The sequence below is a fragment of the Silene latifolia genome, chromosome 9, assembly GCF_048544455.1.
Source record: "Silene latifolia isolate original U9 population chromosome 9, ASM4854445v1, whole genome shotgun sequence".
NCBI lineage: Eukaryota > Viridiplantae > Streptophyta > Magnoliopsida > Caryophyllales > Caryophyllaceae > Silene > Silene latifolia.
Genome location: NC_133534.1, coordinates 70,858,135 through 70,877,769, shown reverse-complemented (window position 1 = coordinate 70,877,769; position 19,635 = coordinate 70,858,135). Strand labels below are relative to the sequence as shown.

The 19,635-nt window shown below is 34.9% G+C and overlaps 1 protein-coding gene across 4 annotated transcripts; it reads right to left on the bottom strand.

Annotated features, from left to right (window-relative positions):
* Nucleotides 1–287: 287 nt before the first annotated feature.
* On the bottom strand, nucleotides 288–8,162 carry LOC141599913 (uncharacterized). 4 transcript variants are annotated; one of them, XM_074420037.1, is made up of 6 exons: nucleotides 7,907–8,162; nucleotides 7,650–7,704; nucleotides 6,859–6,918; nucleotides 3,105–3,348; nucleotides 2,780–2,853; nucleotides 288–747 (listed from the first exon to the last, which is right to left on the bottom strand). In XM_074420037.1, the coding sequence occupies exons 4-6, from the start codon at nucleotides 3,336–3,338 to the stop codon at nucleotides 657–659; spliced, it is 399 nt and encodes a 132-aa protein (XP_074276138.1). In that variant the 5' UTR covers nucleotides 3,339–3,348; nucleotides 6,859–6,918; nucleotides 7,650–7,704; nucleotides 7,907–8,162; the 3' UTR covers nucleotides 288–656. The 4 variants fall into 4 exon arrangements, with proteins under 4 accessions (XP_074276138.1, XP_074276139.1, XP_074276141.1 ...); XM_074420038.1 differs by having other exon boundaries at nucleotides 3,105–3,343; XM_074420040.1 differs by lacking the exons at nucleotides 6,859–6,918; nucleotides 7,650–7,704; nucleotides 7,907–8,162 and adding an exon at nucleotides 3,415–3,520 and having other exon boundaries at nucleotides 3,105–3,343.
* Between the last annotated feature and the right edge of the window lie 11,473 nt (nucleotides 8,163–19,635).

Below are 19,635 nucleotides of genomic sequence, written 5' to 3'. Positions count from 1 at the left end.
GCTCTCCGTGAGATTTTTGCCGCCACTTGCACGCATAGTAGCTCCCTATTCTTCGCCATGATACAAATAATAGCTCCCTTTTCTTCGTCATGATATGTCAACCTAGTACATAAATTTTCATTAGAAATCGTGTGATTATAACTTGGAGAATGAAGAATATTATAGCCACATGTAAACACCAGAAACTCCAGAGTAAATCTCTTATAAAACCAATCTACACCAAGACATTGTAAAACGCTAAAACATACCGAAACTACCTTGATAACCTTCGCACAAAACATGGTAAGTAGTGGAGATTATTTTTATGGAGCTAATTATGTAAACTAATACATGGTTTTACAATAACAATTGTAAAAAAAAACCGTTTTACATAAGAACTTTTTAACTCCATAATAGCCAAATATGCCACATTAAGTCACATGTACGATAATCTCACAATTAACTTCTTGTCAAATTAAACTGTGAACAGTTCCACGATTTAACCTATTAAAAGCATAATAGAATTAGCTTGACAAGAAATTAATTGTGATAAAATCTTATGCGAGTACACGACTTTATGAAGATGGCAGAGTAGAAAATCCTTGACGAATAACTAAGAAATTATGAGCTTGACTAAATAACAACTAACAAAATGAGCTTCAATGTCTATGAGCTGATTAGTTGGTTGCATCGTTTCTCTCACCAGAATCATCATCCCTGCGCCCACTGCAACAGTAGAAATGCTGCAGCTTAACACGGCCACAGCACCTGTGAAGCCAGGATCAAACAACAGGTTAAATATTGGTAAACGACAACGGCAGCAATAGTAAATAGGCAGGGCGGTGTTGGAGAATATGAGGACCCTGTGCAGCATTTTACAAATGTGGCCCCGATTAATGAAAAAAAATTCAAAATTAATACAACCTGTTCATGGGAAAAATAAAGTTAACAAAAAAAACAAATACTCCGGTACTTATCTCGTGAACGTTTATCACATCCCAAACTGTGAAGGTTTTTTTTTTCTTCGGTTCTCATTGTCATAATTTTGGGTAGAGATTTTGGTTAGGTAAATGAAGAATCACAATGCATGAAATGGTTGACATAGAAGAGCCAAAGTTGGGACAGTCCGTCACAAATGAGAATTTATGAACTTGGGAATGGATGATCGATTGACTATTGAGGGCATTCAATTAAAGAATTTAAAGATTTAAGTAAATGATGAGTCGATTCAAGTAAAAGAAAAATGCAGATTTGAACACTGGCAATGCTGATACGAGCAACACACCAAACCAGGATCCAAACCCATTTTACTGATAATTAATGGATGTAAATATATTTATGAGTCCCCTAACTTTATGGAACCCTGTGTAGTGGAACGGGTTGAAATTGAACACCCATATAGGCACTGTAAAAATTACCAAGTACTCCTTCTGTCCCGGTCAATTGTTGTAGGAGGGAGCCAATTACTAAATGACAAATGGAATAAATTGAGTGTGAATGATCAAATTACTCATCAAGTTCATTCTCAAAATAGAAAGGACTACAATTGACTGAGACACCCCAAAATGGAAAAGGACAACAAATGACCGGGACAGAGGGAGTAATTGACAGAAGACTGCACTGAAAACAACTTCAATGTTAAATGGTTTGACTCTGATTGTAATTTGATTTCATCAGAATAAAGTGCTTTCATTGTTCCTTTTGTACTACATTCCTTAGCTTTTTTTGGTTTCAGATAAACTATCAAACACAATATTAAATTTGGGTTGGAACGCGGTTGTGAATTTTTTGAAGGTTTCCACGACCCCGTTTTGAGACGGTGACAGGGAGTTTATAATGCAGTAACCTAGGTTTAGGCTGCGACGACAAATTCAATTATCACGACAAAGACCGATATATAATATACTATGCTAAGCAGCTATGAATTAACACCATCAATAATCACTTCAATAGTTCAATGCCTCAAAGGCTCCTAACTTTTGCGGAGCAAGGGGGTAGGGTGTATGACCCAAAGAAATGGTTTTCAAATAACCCTTAGTAAAAATTGCATCAAAAATTACATTAACGAACTTTTACTTCACAACGTAAGAAACACCTGATACTCTTTTATGTACAACAACATTACCCCAGTGCCTCAATGGCTCCCGCAAATTGCGGGGTAAGGGGGGGTCGGATGTACGCAGCCTTACCCTTGTGTTAGCAACACAAAGAGGCTGTTTCCGAATGACCCAAGATGAAAATTGTGTCGAGAACTGCGTCGAAGGACCGCTACTTCACAAAAGAAAGAAGGGCAGCCACTTTAGTGAGCCATTTTGATTTATTCCATTATAATCCATAACCAAAGAGTAATGAGTCTTCCATTACTCTTTTATGTACACCGTGAACAAAATCAAAGGGATGGGGAGTGACCATGTCCGGAAACCTAACCATGTCCAAAAACTCAGGAAACTAATTCTCAACAGCGAGCCTTGTATGGATAGTCTCACGTGGGAGAACACCCACGCATATATATCAGTGCCGCGTATAAGTTTTTGTGAATTCTGAAAGTATTATCAAGTCAAGTTGGATATAAAAAATGTAAGACCCGTTTAGCGGAAGATTCAGAATCAACACAGCATTGACTATCAATTAATCTGTCTACAATTTTGAATATCTTTGTTTCCAGCACATCTGAAATTAGACATTCTATTGCATCATCTACTCAGTTGGTGAATCCACAAATCAGTTTCGACTGTATTCAAGTTTATACTACAAGTACAATTAGCTGAGCTATTATACAGGTACATAAGAAAAGACTTACTTGCATCGAACTATGACCGGGGTCGGCTTCAACGCCTTAGGCCCATTTCTGAGGCCTCGCTTGTACTTTGAAATCTGTATAAAGTAGAGCGATTCAGCTTAAATATTACTCCCTCATAACATTTTAGTGAATATACTCACCCGTCCCAATCATTTGTTTACCTTTTATATTTTTTGTGAGGGATATTTTAATCAAAGGTAAACAAATCATTTGAATGGAGGGAGTACATCAGTCCTCTTTCTGATTCCACTGCCAACTAATCAAACATGAAACAACAAATCAAAAATTTAAAAATAGGGGCAAAATGGAATAATAAAAGGAATACCTTTTTCTTGGGTACAGCCATGAGGTCCATGGAACCAAGATGAGAGGAAAAGGCAGGAAGTTCGGGGCGAAAGGCGGTATCGGGTTCAGGAATAGACAAAGTAGGAGAAGAAATAGGTTGAATGGAGTAATTGAATGATGGTGCAATTGCAAGGGAATGAGTGAATCTGGTGAAGAACCCACCAATTGCATTCATATCAATGCATCCTTTTTGTGTTGCTCCTCTCATTGCCATTTTTACTGCACTAAAATGAAAAATGATTGGATAAATTGAAATCTGGGATGGAAAGATTGCAACTTTATGAAAATACCTTGAGTTAGTGATTGAAAAGAAGAGATTAGCGATGAAACCAGAAAAACACCAGGGAGACTGGAAATTGGGAATGGAACGAGAGTCCAAGCGAGGGTTTTAGAGGCAGTTTATTTATTTTTATTTTTTTTGGTTTTCTATGGGGTACCCCTAAACTATTGAATTTTCTAAGTGGTACCCTCGCATTTTTCAACTTACCAGTTGTACCCTTAAACTCTACAGAGTATTACTTACTCCTAAGCGTGCCCATCCCCCTTAAACTAAAAGATTAAGAGCCTTCAAAATATTCCCAACTAAATCACATATCACCTACCAATATTTGTTTTCTATTTAACTAGTGTAACACCCGTGAAAATTCACGGGATTGTTTTAAAAAATTTGAAAGAAAATTATCTAATTTAAAATTGTGAATTTTGAAGAGATAGATTTTAATGTGTTACTCCGTAGTATCTAATTTTGATTGTGCTCATTACTAACCCCACTTTCTTCATATGCAACTGAAATACCAGACCTCTTTCTCTCTAGATATATTTTTCTTTTGAGAACATAAATTTATAACTCTTCATATTTTATCATACTTATATTTTTTAATTTTTTAATATAGTTGAATTAATATAGAACGATTTTTAATATCAACATAGGTGGTTTTCATAACCTGGATTCAAAATAAATCTTATCAGCATTAAAATCGTCCTTGTAGTTCCTTTTAAAAAAATAAGGATAGAATAACCCTTTTGTTTATCTATTTATTTCCGTACAAATATGATGCTTTTTTAAGGACGCACTTAAATCCACTACCCCGCTGGATTTATTTTCGTTTGACAAAACTACCCTTGAACGAAAAAAAACGATTACAACATTTGTACATTACCCCACTTCGAGAAAAAAGATTGTACATCAGATGTACTACCTCATACTTAAAGAGTTTTTGAGTTTTTGTGTATTTTTTTTTAGTTTTATAATGTTTATAAATTACATTTTAGTTTTATGACGTTAAAAATCAAATTTTTTTGAGCTTATTCCCCCCGTTTCTTTTTTTTTTGTCATTCTTACTTTTTGAGACACTCCATTCTCTCTTCAATATACCTCAAAATATAAGAGTAAACACAATGAAATGTATACTCATTTGAAAGATCTTTTCATAAGTAATTTTATGGTATAATTTTTAGAATAATATATTTTTTCATTTACAAAAGTACTTCTAAAGCTAGGCCAAACAGCACCTAAAAAACCGCTGACTCTCACTAGGGTTTTCATTTCTCGCGCTGGACTGTACACATTCATCTTTCCAAATATTTTGATTTTTCCCCCAAAAAATCAAACCGCCTGATTCATCTCCTCAATTTCTCCCCCAAACATTTCACTTCAAAACCTAATTCGTTTTTGCACCTAGTTTCTCCTCAAAATCGTAATTAATTAATGAAAACCCAATTCATTAACGCTGATTCAATTATCGTCTCGTTCATCCTCCGCAATTGCTCATCACGGTGAATCGCGACTCTCGTTGATCATCATCGTCATCAGCTAAATAGGTACGTAATTAATCAAAATCTAATTAACGCTTGTGTTTTATTTATTGCTTTCGATCGTTGTTTCATCGTCATCGCAAGTGCTTGTGTACTTTGCTTCGTTGTTGTTACATCGTCATCGCAATGCTTTGTGTAACGCTTCATCGCTTTTTTTTTTTTTGCCTGTTCGTGTTTCATATTAAGAACGATGTCGAACTCGGGTAGTCGGGTTTATAATTAAAACCCGATTACGATATTATTGACTTCGATACCATAGAGAAGCCCTAGCTGACGTTCACTACTTCACCCAAATACCCATATTCTTCAGATGAAAAATTACCCGACTATCCAGCATAAACAAAATCACTTGCTATTACTTGCGGGAAAGCTTGGTATGGAGTAATTGTTATGGAAGTAAAGAGCTTAAAACAAGAAGAAAATGGAGTAAATTGAGCTGGTATCTAAAGATGGAAACGAACAAGGGAGGGTAATAATTACCACATCTCAAGCAAGCTTTCTCCCTTGTTGTTTAATGTTGTCTTATTGGAAGGTAGTTATAAGCCCATTTGTAAGGGGTTGTAGTAATGTTACAAATAATTTTTTTCGTTAAATTCAAAATGGATTATACAAGTAACTGGATTTTTTAAAATCTACAACCACCTTCTAAAAATATCGTGCGCAAATAATACTAGTTAGTTTCTAAACCATCAAGTTTAGACGTTAAGTGCATATGTGATATGATGAATTGGACTACTAAGACCATGTTTATCAGTAGGTTTGTTAGTCCTAGTTCCTGCATTAAAATATTAATTTTTGTTCCTAAACCTACTTACAAGCCCTTCCTACTATTTTTCGTGTTTTATCAAGCCATGCCTTAACTGACCTCAATCCAATATCTCTCCTACTTTTGTTCTACCATGAAAATAAAAAATGATCAAACTAAAATATGTCAAACTAGTGTAGATCCCCGTGCTACAGCACGGTATTTTTTAGTTCTGTTTTATAAAGAGACATTCTCATTAAATTAATTATATAAAATAAATGTACCCTTAATGTTATAATGTACTAATATAATCTTAGTAAGAGGTAGAAAAGGAAAGTTTATTACCATCAAAAAACACTTTAAGTTAAGTTATTTTTATCTTAAACCATTTTTATTTTACTATAAAAATTAACTCTATAATGTTATATCAGTGCATGAAACTAATTTATGACATTAAATTACAATGAAGTGATGTAAAAATGTAAAATCTAATTAAAACGTGTATAAACCTTATAACAAAAAGGGGTAAAAACACTATGCACTTAAAAAGACGAATTACGAATATTTAGACTAATATTATTTTTTTTTTAATTAAAAAAATACATAAAAATTGTTACGTCCTTTAAAATATACACCATATTTAGATAATTTTAGGGTGTAAGTGAGGACAATAATTATGTTAAAGACTGCATAAGAAGTAGATTTGCGTAATTTTAGAGTGTAACTAATGAAGAATAATATCTATGGAAATAGAAATGATTGTATAAAAAATTATGGATTTAATGAAAAAGTCATAAATATGAATTTTAATTAAAAATATTAGAGTTTAATTATAAGAATATATTAATTGAAAAGATAATAATGTAATGATTTTTTTTTACTTGTTACCTTATTTAGCTAGATGCTTTTTGGAGGAAAACTAAGAGAATTTTTATTCTCTTAGTAGTAGGGGGATTCTGACTCCATAGGTAAGTGACATAATATAAAATCAAAAAAAGAAAGATTCCCACAAAAATTAAGAGATCGGGAGTAGAATTCAGGAAAAAAAAGAAAAGATCGGCAACGGCATGTATTTGTGAATCGAAAATCGAAAGTAATCAATTAAAAGCTTTCTAGCACATCTTAAAGCATGATAATTTAATCATCTCATGCTAACAATTTATAGTAGTCGTACCTTGCTTAAGCAACAATGTTTTTGACGGATACTTCGCTTAAGATGAATTCCAAAAAGTACCTACATTAAATAGAATCAAACATTACCTCTCTACCCTAATGGCTACTACCTATAACAAACATTCAAAGAAAACCGTAAATAATAAAGGCCAGTCGAGAGATGTTTAATAGGGAGATGAAGGGAGATGAAGAGCTAAATGTAGTAGGAGATTGATGGTTATTAGTTCTTGGAAAAGTGGGAGGAGATCGAAATGTATGAGAATTTAATGGCCAACACATTCATGTAACCAATAACTCAAAATAATTAAGATTGATTAACAGGTAAAGTTCAATAGTACGGAATAATATTTATGATTTGGACTAAAAATTAATCAACTTTTGATTTAACTATGTTTTCTGTTATCCAAAGAAACACGAAGTGATACGAAATATACTCCAAACTTAAGTAACTAAGTAGAATTATAGTAAGAAACTGAAGACGACATAAATAAACTAATTCAACTCTAAGATCATCAATGTAAATGTGAATATAGATGAAAAAACATAATATATCAAGTCATCACAATTTGCTTGTGAATACAAACTTCCACCAATATCATCATCACATGATGATTGACCAAGGATGTAGTCCGTCTAATAGATTAGTCTATGATCTATCATTACGAACTTCCACCAAGATCTGAAATCAAATGATTCTTAAATAGTCAAAAGTCTACACAATTAAGAGTTGTTTCGAACTATAACATATGGATTATTAACCAAATTATAGCCCTGCAACGATGAATGTCTCACCCCTTTAGAAATTGAGGCCAAATTTGAAATAGTGAATTTGAATTACTTCACATATCTGCTGAACAAAAAAAATTAAAACAACTTAGATCATGTCCAAACAATCACGATATAATAATATCAAAATAATTTTGCAAAATCAAATTCTCCGTATATGAAGCAAACATTACACTATAGTTTTTAAAAATTAAATTGAGAAAAGTTAGAACTAATGATTGATATATACATACAGTTAAGGTAAGAGAGATAGAATGACTTACTTGATTTGATTTCTGAAGAATTGGCCAAGTTGGAAAGACAGAGACGAAGGGGCGACAGCTGGTGAATAAGGTTATTGAATTTATGGAGTAATCCTGATTCCTGATATTGAAATATTAGTATAGTTGAAAATTTACAACGACAGAGATTGAGAGTGGCTGAGGAGATTTTTTAGAGAGATACATTTAGAGATATATTAGGGAAGAATATTACTCCGTGTATATGAGTAAATAAGGTTAAGAATATTAAGACATAGACAGGAAGAGGAAGACGGCTGTGGGTAGACAGTTTAGGGTTAGACTAGTATTGGTGCCCGGCTTCGCCCGGGCTACTTCTACTTATCATTATTTTTTTTTTTATTAAATAAAACTACTTAAAGTTGCATAACCCATAAATTTATTATCAATATATTTTTTATAACATATCCTAAAATTACGATGAAATAAATTTTGAGACAAATTCACTACTCTCGTTATTAATATTTTACTCTTATTAATGAAACAATAATAATAACATTTCAATACTTGCCCGTAATCATTGTTACTTTAACTACTCTCATCGTAATTATTGTTACTATCACTACCGCCGCATTAATATTGATAATTTCACTATTGCCGCATTAATATTGATTATTTCACTACTCCCGTTGTTGTTTTTACCAATCTCACTAATCTCGTTGATAATATTGTTACTTTTACTATTCAAATGAGTGATTACTATCATATAACTATATCCAATGTTACTACAATTCTTTTATTTACTGACGAAATTACTTTTACTACTTAGGCATGCAATTTTAAGAGGATTATATATTTATATAAACTAGTTGTTTCTCCGCGCGCGATGCGCGCGGAGTCCCAAGGACCATCTCCGTCTATACTGAAAATATTTATCTTGCATACAATTTAGAAAGGATTGTTGGATAATAATTGTTTCCACAATATCTTAAGTACAACCTCTAAGGTAACAATTGATAGTAATGACTACATTTTATTTAGCAAAAATCATCATATTCCGTTAAACGGTGCATGTTCACTCGTTTTTCCAATCGGCTATAATTCACGGGGTACATCTTAAATATAGCACTTCAGACACTGGAGTACACGTTGATGTCGTTTGCAGTTGCAAGATCTTGATCATGAAGTCTAACTGTATATGGCACTTGTACTGTTGTAAGTAGGTGTAGCCCTTGCCTAGTAATCGTGCATCTTGACGCGTAACAACCCAATAATAAGGCCCTATCTTAGAGAAGTTGCTAGAGAACTACTCAAAGTGACCATGCTTACTCTTTGCAGACATTTGTTCTAGTTTCAACGCGGCCAAACAATGCTCGACAATCGGACCAAGCTCACTAATAACTTTACCATCGAAACTGAACGTAGATAGCGCATGCTGAATAAACCAAGGGATGTAATTCTTCAAAATTTTGACATACATAGGATTCTACGAAGTTGTCTGGCATGTTGACCATACATGTATATGGCAATGCAAACTCTGAAGCCATCTGACCAAGCTGTTTACTATCAAGCTTTCGTATGATTTGAATAAGACTTTTGTATTCTCGTGTTCTTTTTTCAAAATATTTTTTAAACAATAATTGTCGAAGTATAATCTGTAAGGTAACTTAGAGCTCACACTTATATATATATAGACAAGTTTCCGCGCACGTTACGCTCGGAGCCCAGATGTTCGTTCCTATATAATTGGATGTAAAACCCTGCAAAAATCACTATAAGAAAAACCTACCATAGACAATCACACAACCTAATAAATCAAACAATATCATCACAAATTCTACTCATTAAATTAACATTCGAAAGAGGCCGTCTTAAACTTAAAATGGTCGTAAATGACATTCCACGGTTGCAACTTACCACCCCACCAAGGACTTAGTATATTACCGATTGATTACATTAAATTGTTTGAAATCTAGCACCAAATATCACATCATGTAATTGAAAGCAGGTTAATAACTCATTTGTTCCTCCGGAACTATCGTAAAATAGCCCCATTCTTTATCTCATTAGGATCAATGAACTTTTCCTATGGATTAGACAAAAATAAATGCCAAAACAACCCAACGTTCATGGCCACTACACCGAAAACCATTCCTCTCTCTCACAGTATCAACCCCGTGAAACAAAACAACACAAAGACAACAACAAATACATAAGCATGCTCTATAGCTAGTCTAACATAAAAAACAAAAACCAAATATACCATTAAGATTTTGTAACTCATCATCCTATTGAATATATGGCTCATTCTTGTATAACAACGATAGTGGTTTATGCTTTCACAAAACCACAATAATCGCTTGCCCAATAGGTGAACCCATAAATAACGCTATTTTGAATTAAATTGCACAAAGATACGAGATAAAACAGAGATCAAGTAACTCGGATGAAGGGGAAGAGACAATCGCAGATGAAAAAGAGCCTTTACATGGCAATTAGAACGATTTCTAATGTTCAGTTAACTTTAAGTTGGAAAGTAGTGATTTATCTGACCAACTACAACAGGAACAAAGAACATAAATGAGTATAAAAAAATTATACTACGTCCACCCTTATCACTTTGATTTTCAAATTTCATAAAATGAAGTAAGTACTACTCTTTCCCTCTCCCATCCTTGTCCTCCTTCCCCTCAGCATCTGCATTTTCTATGAACAACACCTAACTCGATCTAATTGAATTCAATCAATATCTCAACATAATATCATAGACCAGTTTTTGAGCCATGATTGCAATATGCTGAACATTAATGCCGATGCAGAACACAAATATGATTTGCTAATCAAAGTACATGTGATCTTGGGTTTGAACATGCCTCAAGCGTTTTAATTGCCTTTTGTCCATTGAGTAGGGGGAATCGGCTGATATTAGATGTTTGAACAGTTATATACGTGCAAAATGTTTAAATAGCTTACGTTTTTGTAGCCATAACCCCTATACACTTCACATTGGACGACATATCTATAGACTTGCGAGTTAACATGTTTATGAACGATCAAGTATACAAAGGTGTAAACTACCATTTTCTTTACAAATTCCAAGCTCAAAATGATGGCTGTCACACCCAAGTCGGCTATTGTAGACTTGAGTACTTGACACAGATTCAATGAGATTTTGTGATTACAAACTAAAGTTCTAATCTCCAGAAAGTCTATGTTTCCAATTTATCCAAAGGGAGGACATATACTCGAAATCAGCTGCTAATAACCTGAATTTTACACATATCAAAAAGCGGCCATTGTTGACTTGGCAAGAATTCGAACGAGAGATTGTGATTACACACTAAATTTGTTATTTCAGAGACTCTCCGCTTCAAAAGTATCCAACAGGAGGACATATACCCGCAATAAGCAGCTAATAGGAGTAACTCCCATTTTATTGAGAAGGGCGAGACTTATATTTGCCAACTATGACAACCCTCAGGTTTATTATAATCGGAAAAAAAGGAAATAAAATGGTATGATAGATGAAGTAAGAATTAAGAAAGTGAATTGAAAAAGGGTCATTACTGAATAATGTGAACCATCTCGCTATAGGCGACCTCTTGCACACCAATCTCCTTATCGCATCTCCCTTTTCCAAAGATTAGCATAAACCTAGCAAAGATAACCGAGCCTCAATAAATTGAACAATAAAAATCGTAAAACGGACATACTAACTCAAGTAAATTGCATACTCAAGCAAAACAATGAACTATATATTGAAATTCCAACAAGAAAACATATATAATCCCTAAATATACAACTTTGACCAACATAATCTAGAAACTCACAACTTAAAATCAAAGACCACAACGAAAAATTGCTGCATGATTTCTATTCCTCCTCTCTTCGCTTAATGGCTTCCATGAGGTCGAAATAATATACAAATATTAATAACAAAACTCAATAGAAAAGGAAGGAACTGCCAGTAGAAACATAAGGTAATGGGGAAGTAATATTAGAAACCAACTAACCATTACCTCCTCCCTTTCTCAACTACCACTACCGTTTTCCATTTCCTTCTTTGAGCTTTTATATCTACTAACCACTTAACAAGAACATACATAATGACAAAATTTTTTGTGCTTTCAGTGGTGGACACAAGATACAAATCAAATAAAAGAGACTCACACAACCATAACATCAGTTGGTTCATTAACATTATTAAGCCCTTCCCAAGTTTAAAAAAGCAAATAGTCTGACTATCACTCTCCACCACCACCTCCTTACTCCCGCCAGCCGAACTTCCTTTAACATAATGGTATGTTTGGAAACTTGGAATTGGAATTGAATTCCGTAATTGACACATTTTAAGTGTTTGGAAACACCTAGAATTTGGAATTGAAATTGGACTCAATTCCTCATCAATTCCAACCTAGTTCAAATTTGGGTCTCTCAAATTACTACCATATAGTAGTCATTTCAATTCCACGAATATTTACGTTTTTTTTTGTGATACAAATTTCATCGCAATATTTTTATTTATGATATTTTTTCCGACCGCATATATTTTCCGTGACAAAATTTATTTTTTTCAAAAAAAAAAGGATCGACCTCGACCCATGTCCGTCCCGCTCAATTCCAATTCCAATTCCAAGGGTTTCCCAAACGGATTTTTGGAATTGGATTTAAATTTGAATTCAAACATTTTGATTTCTACAATTGAAATCATGAAAATGAAATCATTTCTGTGTTTCCAAACACTAACTTACGTAATTCAGAGGTGTAACAAGCATGTAAGCTACATTGAAACCACTTTCTGGAAGGCGGTTAATAAAGCTTAGGAGCCTAAGTAAAAAAGGTGATTAATTATGTAATTAAGATAAGTTACATTAGAGATGTATGAAGTATTGAAACCGTACACAAACAACCAAAATGACAGGAAGCTAAGAGATCCTAACCTCAAGTCTAGTGTCTGATATTCACAGCAGGTTATGGAAGTTGTTAGTGGAGATTGTATTGTCGTGGCTACGACGCTGTGCCATTTGGTAGACTATTAGCAGGGAGACGGGTAAATCTTTCAACCATTCGTTGTCCCAAAATGAACAACCCACGAACAGGTGATAGGCATGAAAACTATGCCCGTGAAGTAAAGGAATTTCTTCCACAAAAGCTCATTGGTCTCCAGGTAGTCCTTGTGCTTTCATTCTATAGGGTACGTAGTACGGTAGTAATATCATACACAAGAAAATCTAGTAATTATGTTTTGCCGTGAATTCAGGTTAATGTTTGCTTAGAATGCTCGAGAAAAGTTCCTGTTGGGGATAATAGTAATCCCGCTCTCTCTCCGCCGATTCCAAGGTGATAGAGCTTGGATCCGTGTTCCTAGCTCCTCGCCAAAAGGCGAAGGAGTCGATTATTCATCTCAGTGTCATCTATCACGGTGGACAGCCACCGGGTATAATGTTGCTTTGAAATGTTGTTGTGCGTGGGTTGGTCAAGCATTTAAACATCGGGATTTCAAAGAAAGATCCGAGTTATTATGATGCTCTTTTAGCAAATGCTAAATCAAAAGCTATCACTTTGGTAGGAAAGGGAAACACTCTTCCGGTGATCCCCCGCACACCACATCCAAGACCTTACTACTATGGGTAATACCATCACATCTTACCTCTTAGCATTTCCGTTTGCCCCTTAATTTCTGTTATAGTTAGTCGAAGAACTGGGTCTTGTAGCGGTTTCATAAGGCCCAATACTTGTGTATTCCCCATTTAATTATGTGGTTAATAGGTGGCCTTTGAGACTCACAAATTAAGAAGATAGTAAATTGAAAAAGGGTCATTATCAGAATAATGTGAACCATCCGCCTGTTGCATCTCCCTCTTCCAAAGATTAGTATAAACCTAGCAAAGACCACTAAGCCTCAATAAATTGAACAACAAAGATTGTAAAACGGACAAGACTCACTCAAGTAAAACAACGAATCAGATAATCAAATTCCAACATGGGCAAAGATTGGAAAAGGAAGAGACTAACTCAAGTAAAACAATGAATTATTAATGGGTAACGAAGAGACTAACCGAAGATGATAATATGAAGAGAGTAGTTTCAGAAATCAAATGTGATAAATTCATAGTAATCTGAGTTTTGGTTGCGGTCATTTGTATCGCTTATCATATCCTAATCTCGCTAAACACTATCAAGATCCCCTTTAAAGGCGGAAAATGCAAATACGGTAAACTCCAAAATATTTACAATTCGCTTGCATTCGATTCTTAAAACTGATAATTTAACATTATATATTAACATATATTTAGAGAAATTAATGGTAACAGTTGACTATCCTAGTTGAATGGAGACAATACATGTGATAGAGAGAACATAATAAGCAGCCCTAGGCTTACCATTACTACCAACTTGGTAGACGCAGAACTGAAACATAACTAAATCTTTCTTTTCTCTTAGAAAGTAACAAAAACACAAGATAAGAATTAGGGATAACCCAGGATACATCAACATTGTTGCATACCTCATCTTCCTCGCGATAATATGGTTGCTCAATGTTCATTTTCTTCGATTTTGGCCCAAAACCAGCAGAGATAAAGCAAACCGACACGAGAATTTCAGGCCACGTCGGTGGGCTTAAGTTCTTATTTGCCACCGCGGATATCAATTCCCCATGTGTATGCCTGGTCAATAATTGAAAAAAGGCCTTCAAACTCAGACTTAAATAAGATTATGAATGAAAACAATCAATACATAATAGACGTTATCCCTTCAACTATGTGAGGATGTCCTCCACCGGATTAGACACACTATTTTGGCTAATGCTCGGCCAAAGGAAGGTGTTCTAGCTACATCCTCAATACCGTTTACAACCGTTCTCATGAGAGCTACGTTTATTTCTCTCAATAATCGAGGATACTGAAAGAATAACACAACATAGAAAAAATGCATAACCATTTATAATTTACTTTCAATGATCCGTAAATCCTCAATAAATAAAGGCATAAATGGAACGAAATTATCCGTAAATCTAAAAGCCAAGCATTGAAACAATCACCTAAAACTGGAGAAGATCTATAACGACCAATCAATCAACTAACCTCAACAAACGCACTATACGATCAAGATAATCACCCAAGTGGCGAGACAAGGCCGATGATTCCGTTTTTTCATTGTCATTGCCAAAAACCTAAAATCGAGTGAAAGGGGGGAAATGATGACTGAGAATAGATTGGCGAAGGTTTGGAGTATCCTTCAATTGACTTACGGCCAGCGGCAATATGAGTATATGACCATCTTCATCACTCAACAAACCATCTTCCAGATTTTGCTTTATGAAGAATATGGAGTTTGAGTTGGTAAATGGAGTGTCGTTGATGTTTGATTGAGGGAAGTGAAAATTAGGGTTGGTAGAGGGTGGTTTTTTAGATAGAAAGAGCAAGAATGAACAAAATGAGTATAGTAGAAATACTGTTGGAGGAAAGAAACTCACGTGAGAGGCACACATATCACTGCTCTACTATTCATCTTTTCCCAAGTTCATACATTTAGAGGGTTTTAGATATATTACATATATGCATCAAATCAAATCGAAAGAATTATGCAATATTATATATAGTATTATGGAATCTAACTTGAATTATTTATAACCTACTTATTATATTTTTGTATGTTAAATAATTAACATCTCTATACATCTAATATTTAATAAAATTGCATAGATTTTAAATTTAATATATAATTTTATGATGATAATAATTAATACCATAAGTGTGCATTTATATATACTAATTAATTATTTTATTTTAAGGAAATTGACCCTCTTCTAGTTTTCTATAAATATTTAGGAAAATTACCAAGCATCTTCTTTCTTTTAGTCTCCTTGAAATTGATCATCTTAATTAATTATTTTATTTTAAGAAAATTGACCATGTTTAGGAAAATTACCAAGCTTCTATATAATTTAATTTTAAATCAAACTATATAATATTTGCATTGAGATCCCTTAATCGGGTCTATCACACGGTGCTATTGATTTAAAACTATATAGTATAATTAATTTGTATAACTTTCTTTAATTACATTGAAGTCCTTTGGTTTCTGGATTTAATATATAGTATTGATTGTTCACAAATTCTTGTTTCAGACGGGCTTTTTTGGTCTGAAATAATGAGACGGAATTTTGTAACCATTTTACAGTTAAATGTAACCATAATGGTATAGGCACTGTTACAGCTTATGGTAACTGGTTTTTCAATAGTGGTCACATTTAACTGTAAAATGGTTACAAAATCCCGTCTTATTATTTCAGACCAAAAAGGTCCGTCTGAAGCAAGACGAACTATAGATTGTTAGGCGGGGAAAAATTGCATGGTGAAGCGCCACGTGTTTAGTATAGGGTTTAGTGGTTCCTCTATTATATTTTTATATAGATAGATAGATAGATATGATCTCTAAATGTAGAGCATAAAATATTATAAATATTAGTATAAATCTTATTTTTTTATAATTTACAAATTTAATGTTATAATTGTTTTAAAAAAGCAAAGAAAGAGAGTTTCATTGTGGTTTTATAAAAAAAATCCCTTCGCCTATTGCGTGTTGTCATGTTGTGCATTCCACTAGATGTTCCAAGCGTTCTATACTTGAACGTTTCTACGACTAGGTCCAGCTTTCTATTTTATTTTCACTTTATTTTCTTTATTTCTTGTTTGTCTTTATTGAAGACCTTGTTGCTTAGACCTACCGATAAGAGTAATCTAATATTGTTCTGGCTTGGCTATGTATGACTTCCTCTATACACTTCTTCATTTATCAGAAGTTTTGATCACATTCTTCGTTCTATTCAAAACCCTTCAACTTGCTCTGCTTCTTCTCATCCCCTAATTTTTGTCTCCCTCTCATTGCAAAAACAACTTCTTCTCCCATTAAAAGTTCTTGCTTGAGACTTTATCAACTTCATTTCCACTTAGAACATTCCAAACTCTTGTTAGAATGACATGCTTTTCCCCAACACACATTACAAAATGGTCACATTCAAGACATTTAAAATATGCTTTTCTTGAACAATTAGTGGCACTGTAGACGGATATTGTAACACCCCCATACTCCAAGTGCCTTACCAGGACCACTCAGGTATAAGGATACTACCATCTCGGTTGCCCGAGGTACTGAATATCATAAGACAATAAAGAAACGTACTTTTAAAGTAATTATAGATTAAGTGATTACATGTTCAAACCAAAACTAATAAAAGGAATTACAAGGTTCTCATACGGTCTCTGACTAAAACTATCAAAGCTACTAGACTTCGTCGACACAAATGAAGACTTCTAACAGCCACGTGATGACTCATCCCGGCTATCCCATACGCGTCATATCACACCTGCTCAATAATCGCTCACCACCCCGAATGAATCACCACGGTTTTTAAAACATTTAAACGGGGTCAATACTAATCACACAATTCAATACATATATCAACAATAAGATAAACAGACAATGAACCACACACACACACACACACACCACCAACTCCCATCGTCTCAATACGACCGTCCACTTTGGACCCACCGCCAGCTGGGGGACCGCAGCCGTTCCCACCTAAGCCCCGCTCATCATACGAGCGATAACCCCGTCCCATTAATGTGCACATCCCCTTTCGTGGCGGGTTCCACGAAGGGCGAAACTAGGGCGTGAAGTCACTCCCGCAAGTGACCCCACTCAACCGAGAACGCATCTCGAGAACCATCAACAACCAATCACAATCACAATCACAATCACAATCAACATATCAACAACTAACTACAAAGACATCACCAATATCCCATTATGGGACTAATACCGAGTAGGAAATCCTACCCGGAAAGCACAACAAGCGGACGGTATCTACAAAAACGTATCAAAACGCCTCTTCTACGAACCCTCCTCCTATCATATAACACACATAGGCCATACATCACATACTACACATAAAAACCCCCAATTCCTAAATTAGGGTTTAACCAAACTTAACTAAACATTATAAAAACTATATTAAAAGCTTACCCTCGACGCAAGGAATCCAACGACACGACAAACGACAAGAACCGACCGTCTCGAACTCCGGAATTGCTAAGAATGCGATTAGGAAGATGAAGTGGTCGCTTTCTCTCTTAAACCGGGTTTTAGGTTTTGTAAAAGTGAATTAAAACAATGACGAATATGTTTAAATACCTTAATCGCATAATTAACAAAACCCGAGAAAACTCCCCGTAAAACCCGACACTCGATCGAGTACCCAAGGTACTCGATCGAGTACCCCCTTACTCGATCGAGTACCCCACTACTCGATCGAGTACCCAACAGTCGAAACTATTCTAAAACACAACTTACCCTTACTCGACAGAGTAAGGCCTACTCGATAGAGTACCCAAAGACTCATAAATACGGAGTATTACAGTCTTCCCTCCTTAAAAGGAACTTCGTCCCCGAAGTTCAACCCATACATAAAAACAACCATACAGACTCGACCAAGACACAACAACTTAGCTAAGGACTCAAGAACTCGACCGAACATAGAACATGAACTCTGAACACCCACTCCACCAACTATGTTTACTTCCACAACATGACTCACTATATCTTATCTATCTACCACATATATATCTCTCACGACACCAACTCCATACATAACCAACTACCATCCTCTAATGCTGCTAGCTCCATAATATCATCAACTATCAAATCCAATACCAAGACACTCATAGACATCAAACGGAATGTTACATTCTACCACCCTTAAAAGGAACTTCGTCCTCGAAGTTTACTCACACTCGTAACTCATCATCCAATTGTCAATACTAGCGAAATATTCTCACACTCCTAAACATCACGCTACTACAAGCACGGTCATGACCTTTAATAAAATCACCCACAACACGAATCGATCTTTTATTCTACATCAAGACTCAACTTCCGAATATATTCCCATATGTACAACCATCAAAATCTGTTTTATCGCATCCTACTCCTCTTAAGACAAATGTTACGTCCTCGTAACTCACTAATACCAAACCATATCTATATCTCATTACCCTCTGTACCACCACATGTCAAAGATAACCGTCTATAAACCAAACACTCACCATTCTTATATCCAAGGCTCCCATACATAAACATTTCCCATTCCTCAACTCATTCGGCAAGCACCCTAACCTATACCATAAACTCGTAGCAAATCACCATACCCACTCTTCATTATTACTGCCAAACCACATACCTCTCTACGTAAGGCACTTATCTCCCAGAAGCATAACTCACGGTCCGCACTCGTTACGTACACGCACACTAGATCCTCAAGTTCTTTCTTTCATTACCGCGAAATTCATACACAACTTAACATGACACTAATTTCCCCAACACCCAATACTCACTGTCTCAACAAAAGATTATGAACTACCTGCCGCTTTCAGCTCATTACCACACATGTTCCACGAATCATTTTCCATTACCATGTCTACCGATGTCTCATCTGAAAACAAGATCAAAATTACCGTAACAACCTCTCACAACCGTGTCCCATCAACAGATTATCACTATCCCATGACAACAACGAAACATATACAACTCTATTTCACATCATACTCTACCTCATTCCCAACTTAACCTGGTAAAGAAAACATGAATAAGCAAGACAACCGTCTATCAAAGACAAATCGAAACTCGCAGAGAGCAACATCAAACAAAACAACAATCTATGTATAATCGGTATGTACTTTGAAACTCGAATCATAATCATCCCGCCTACT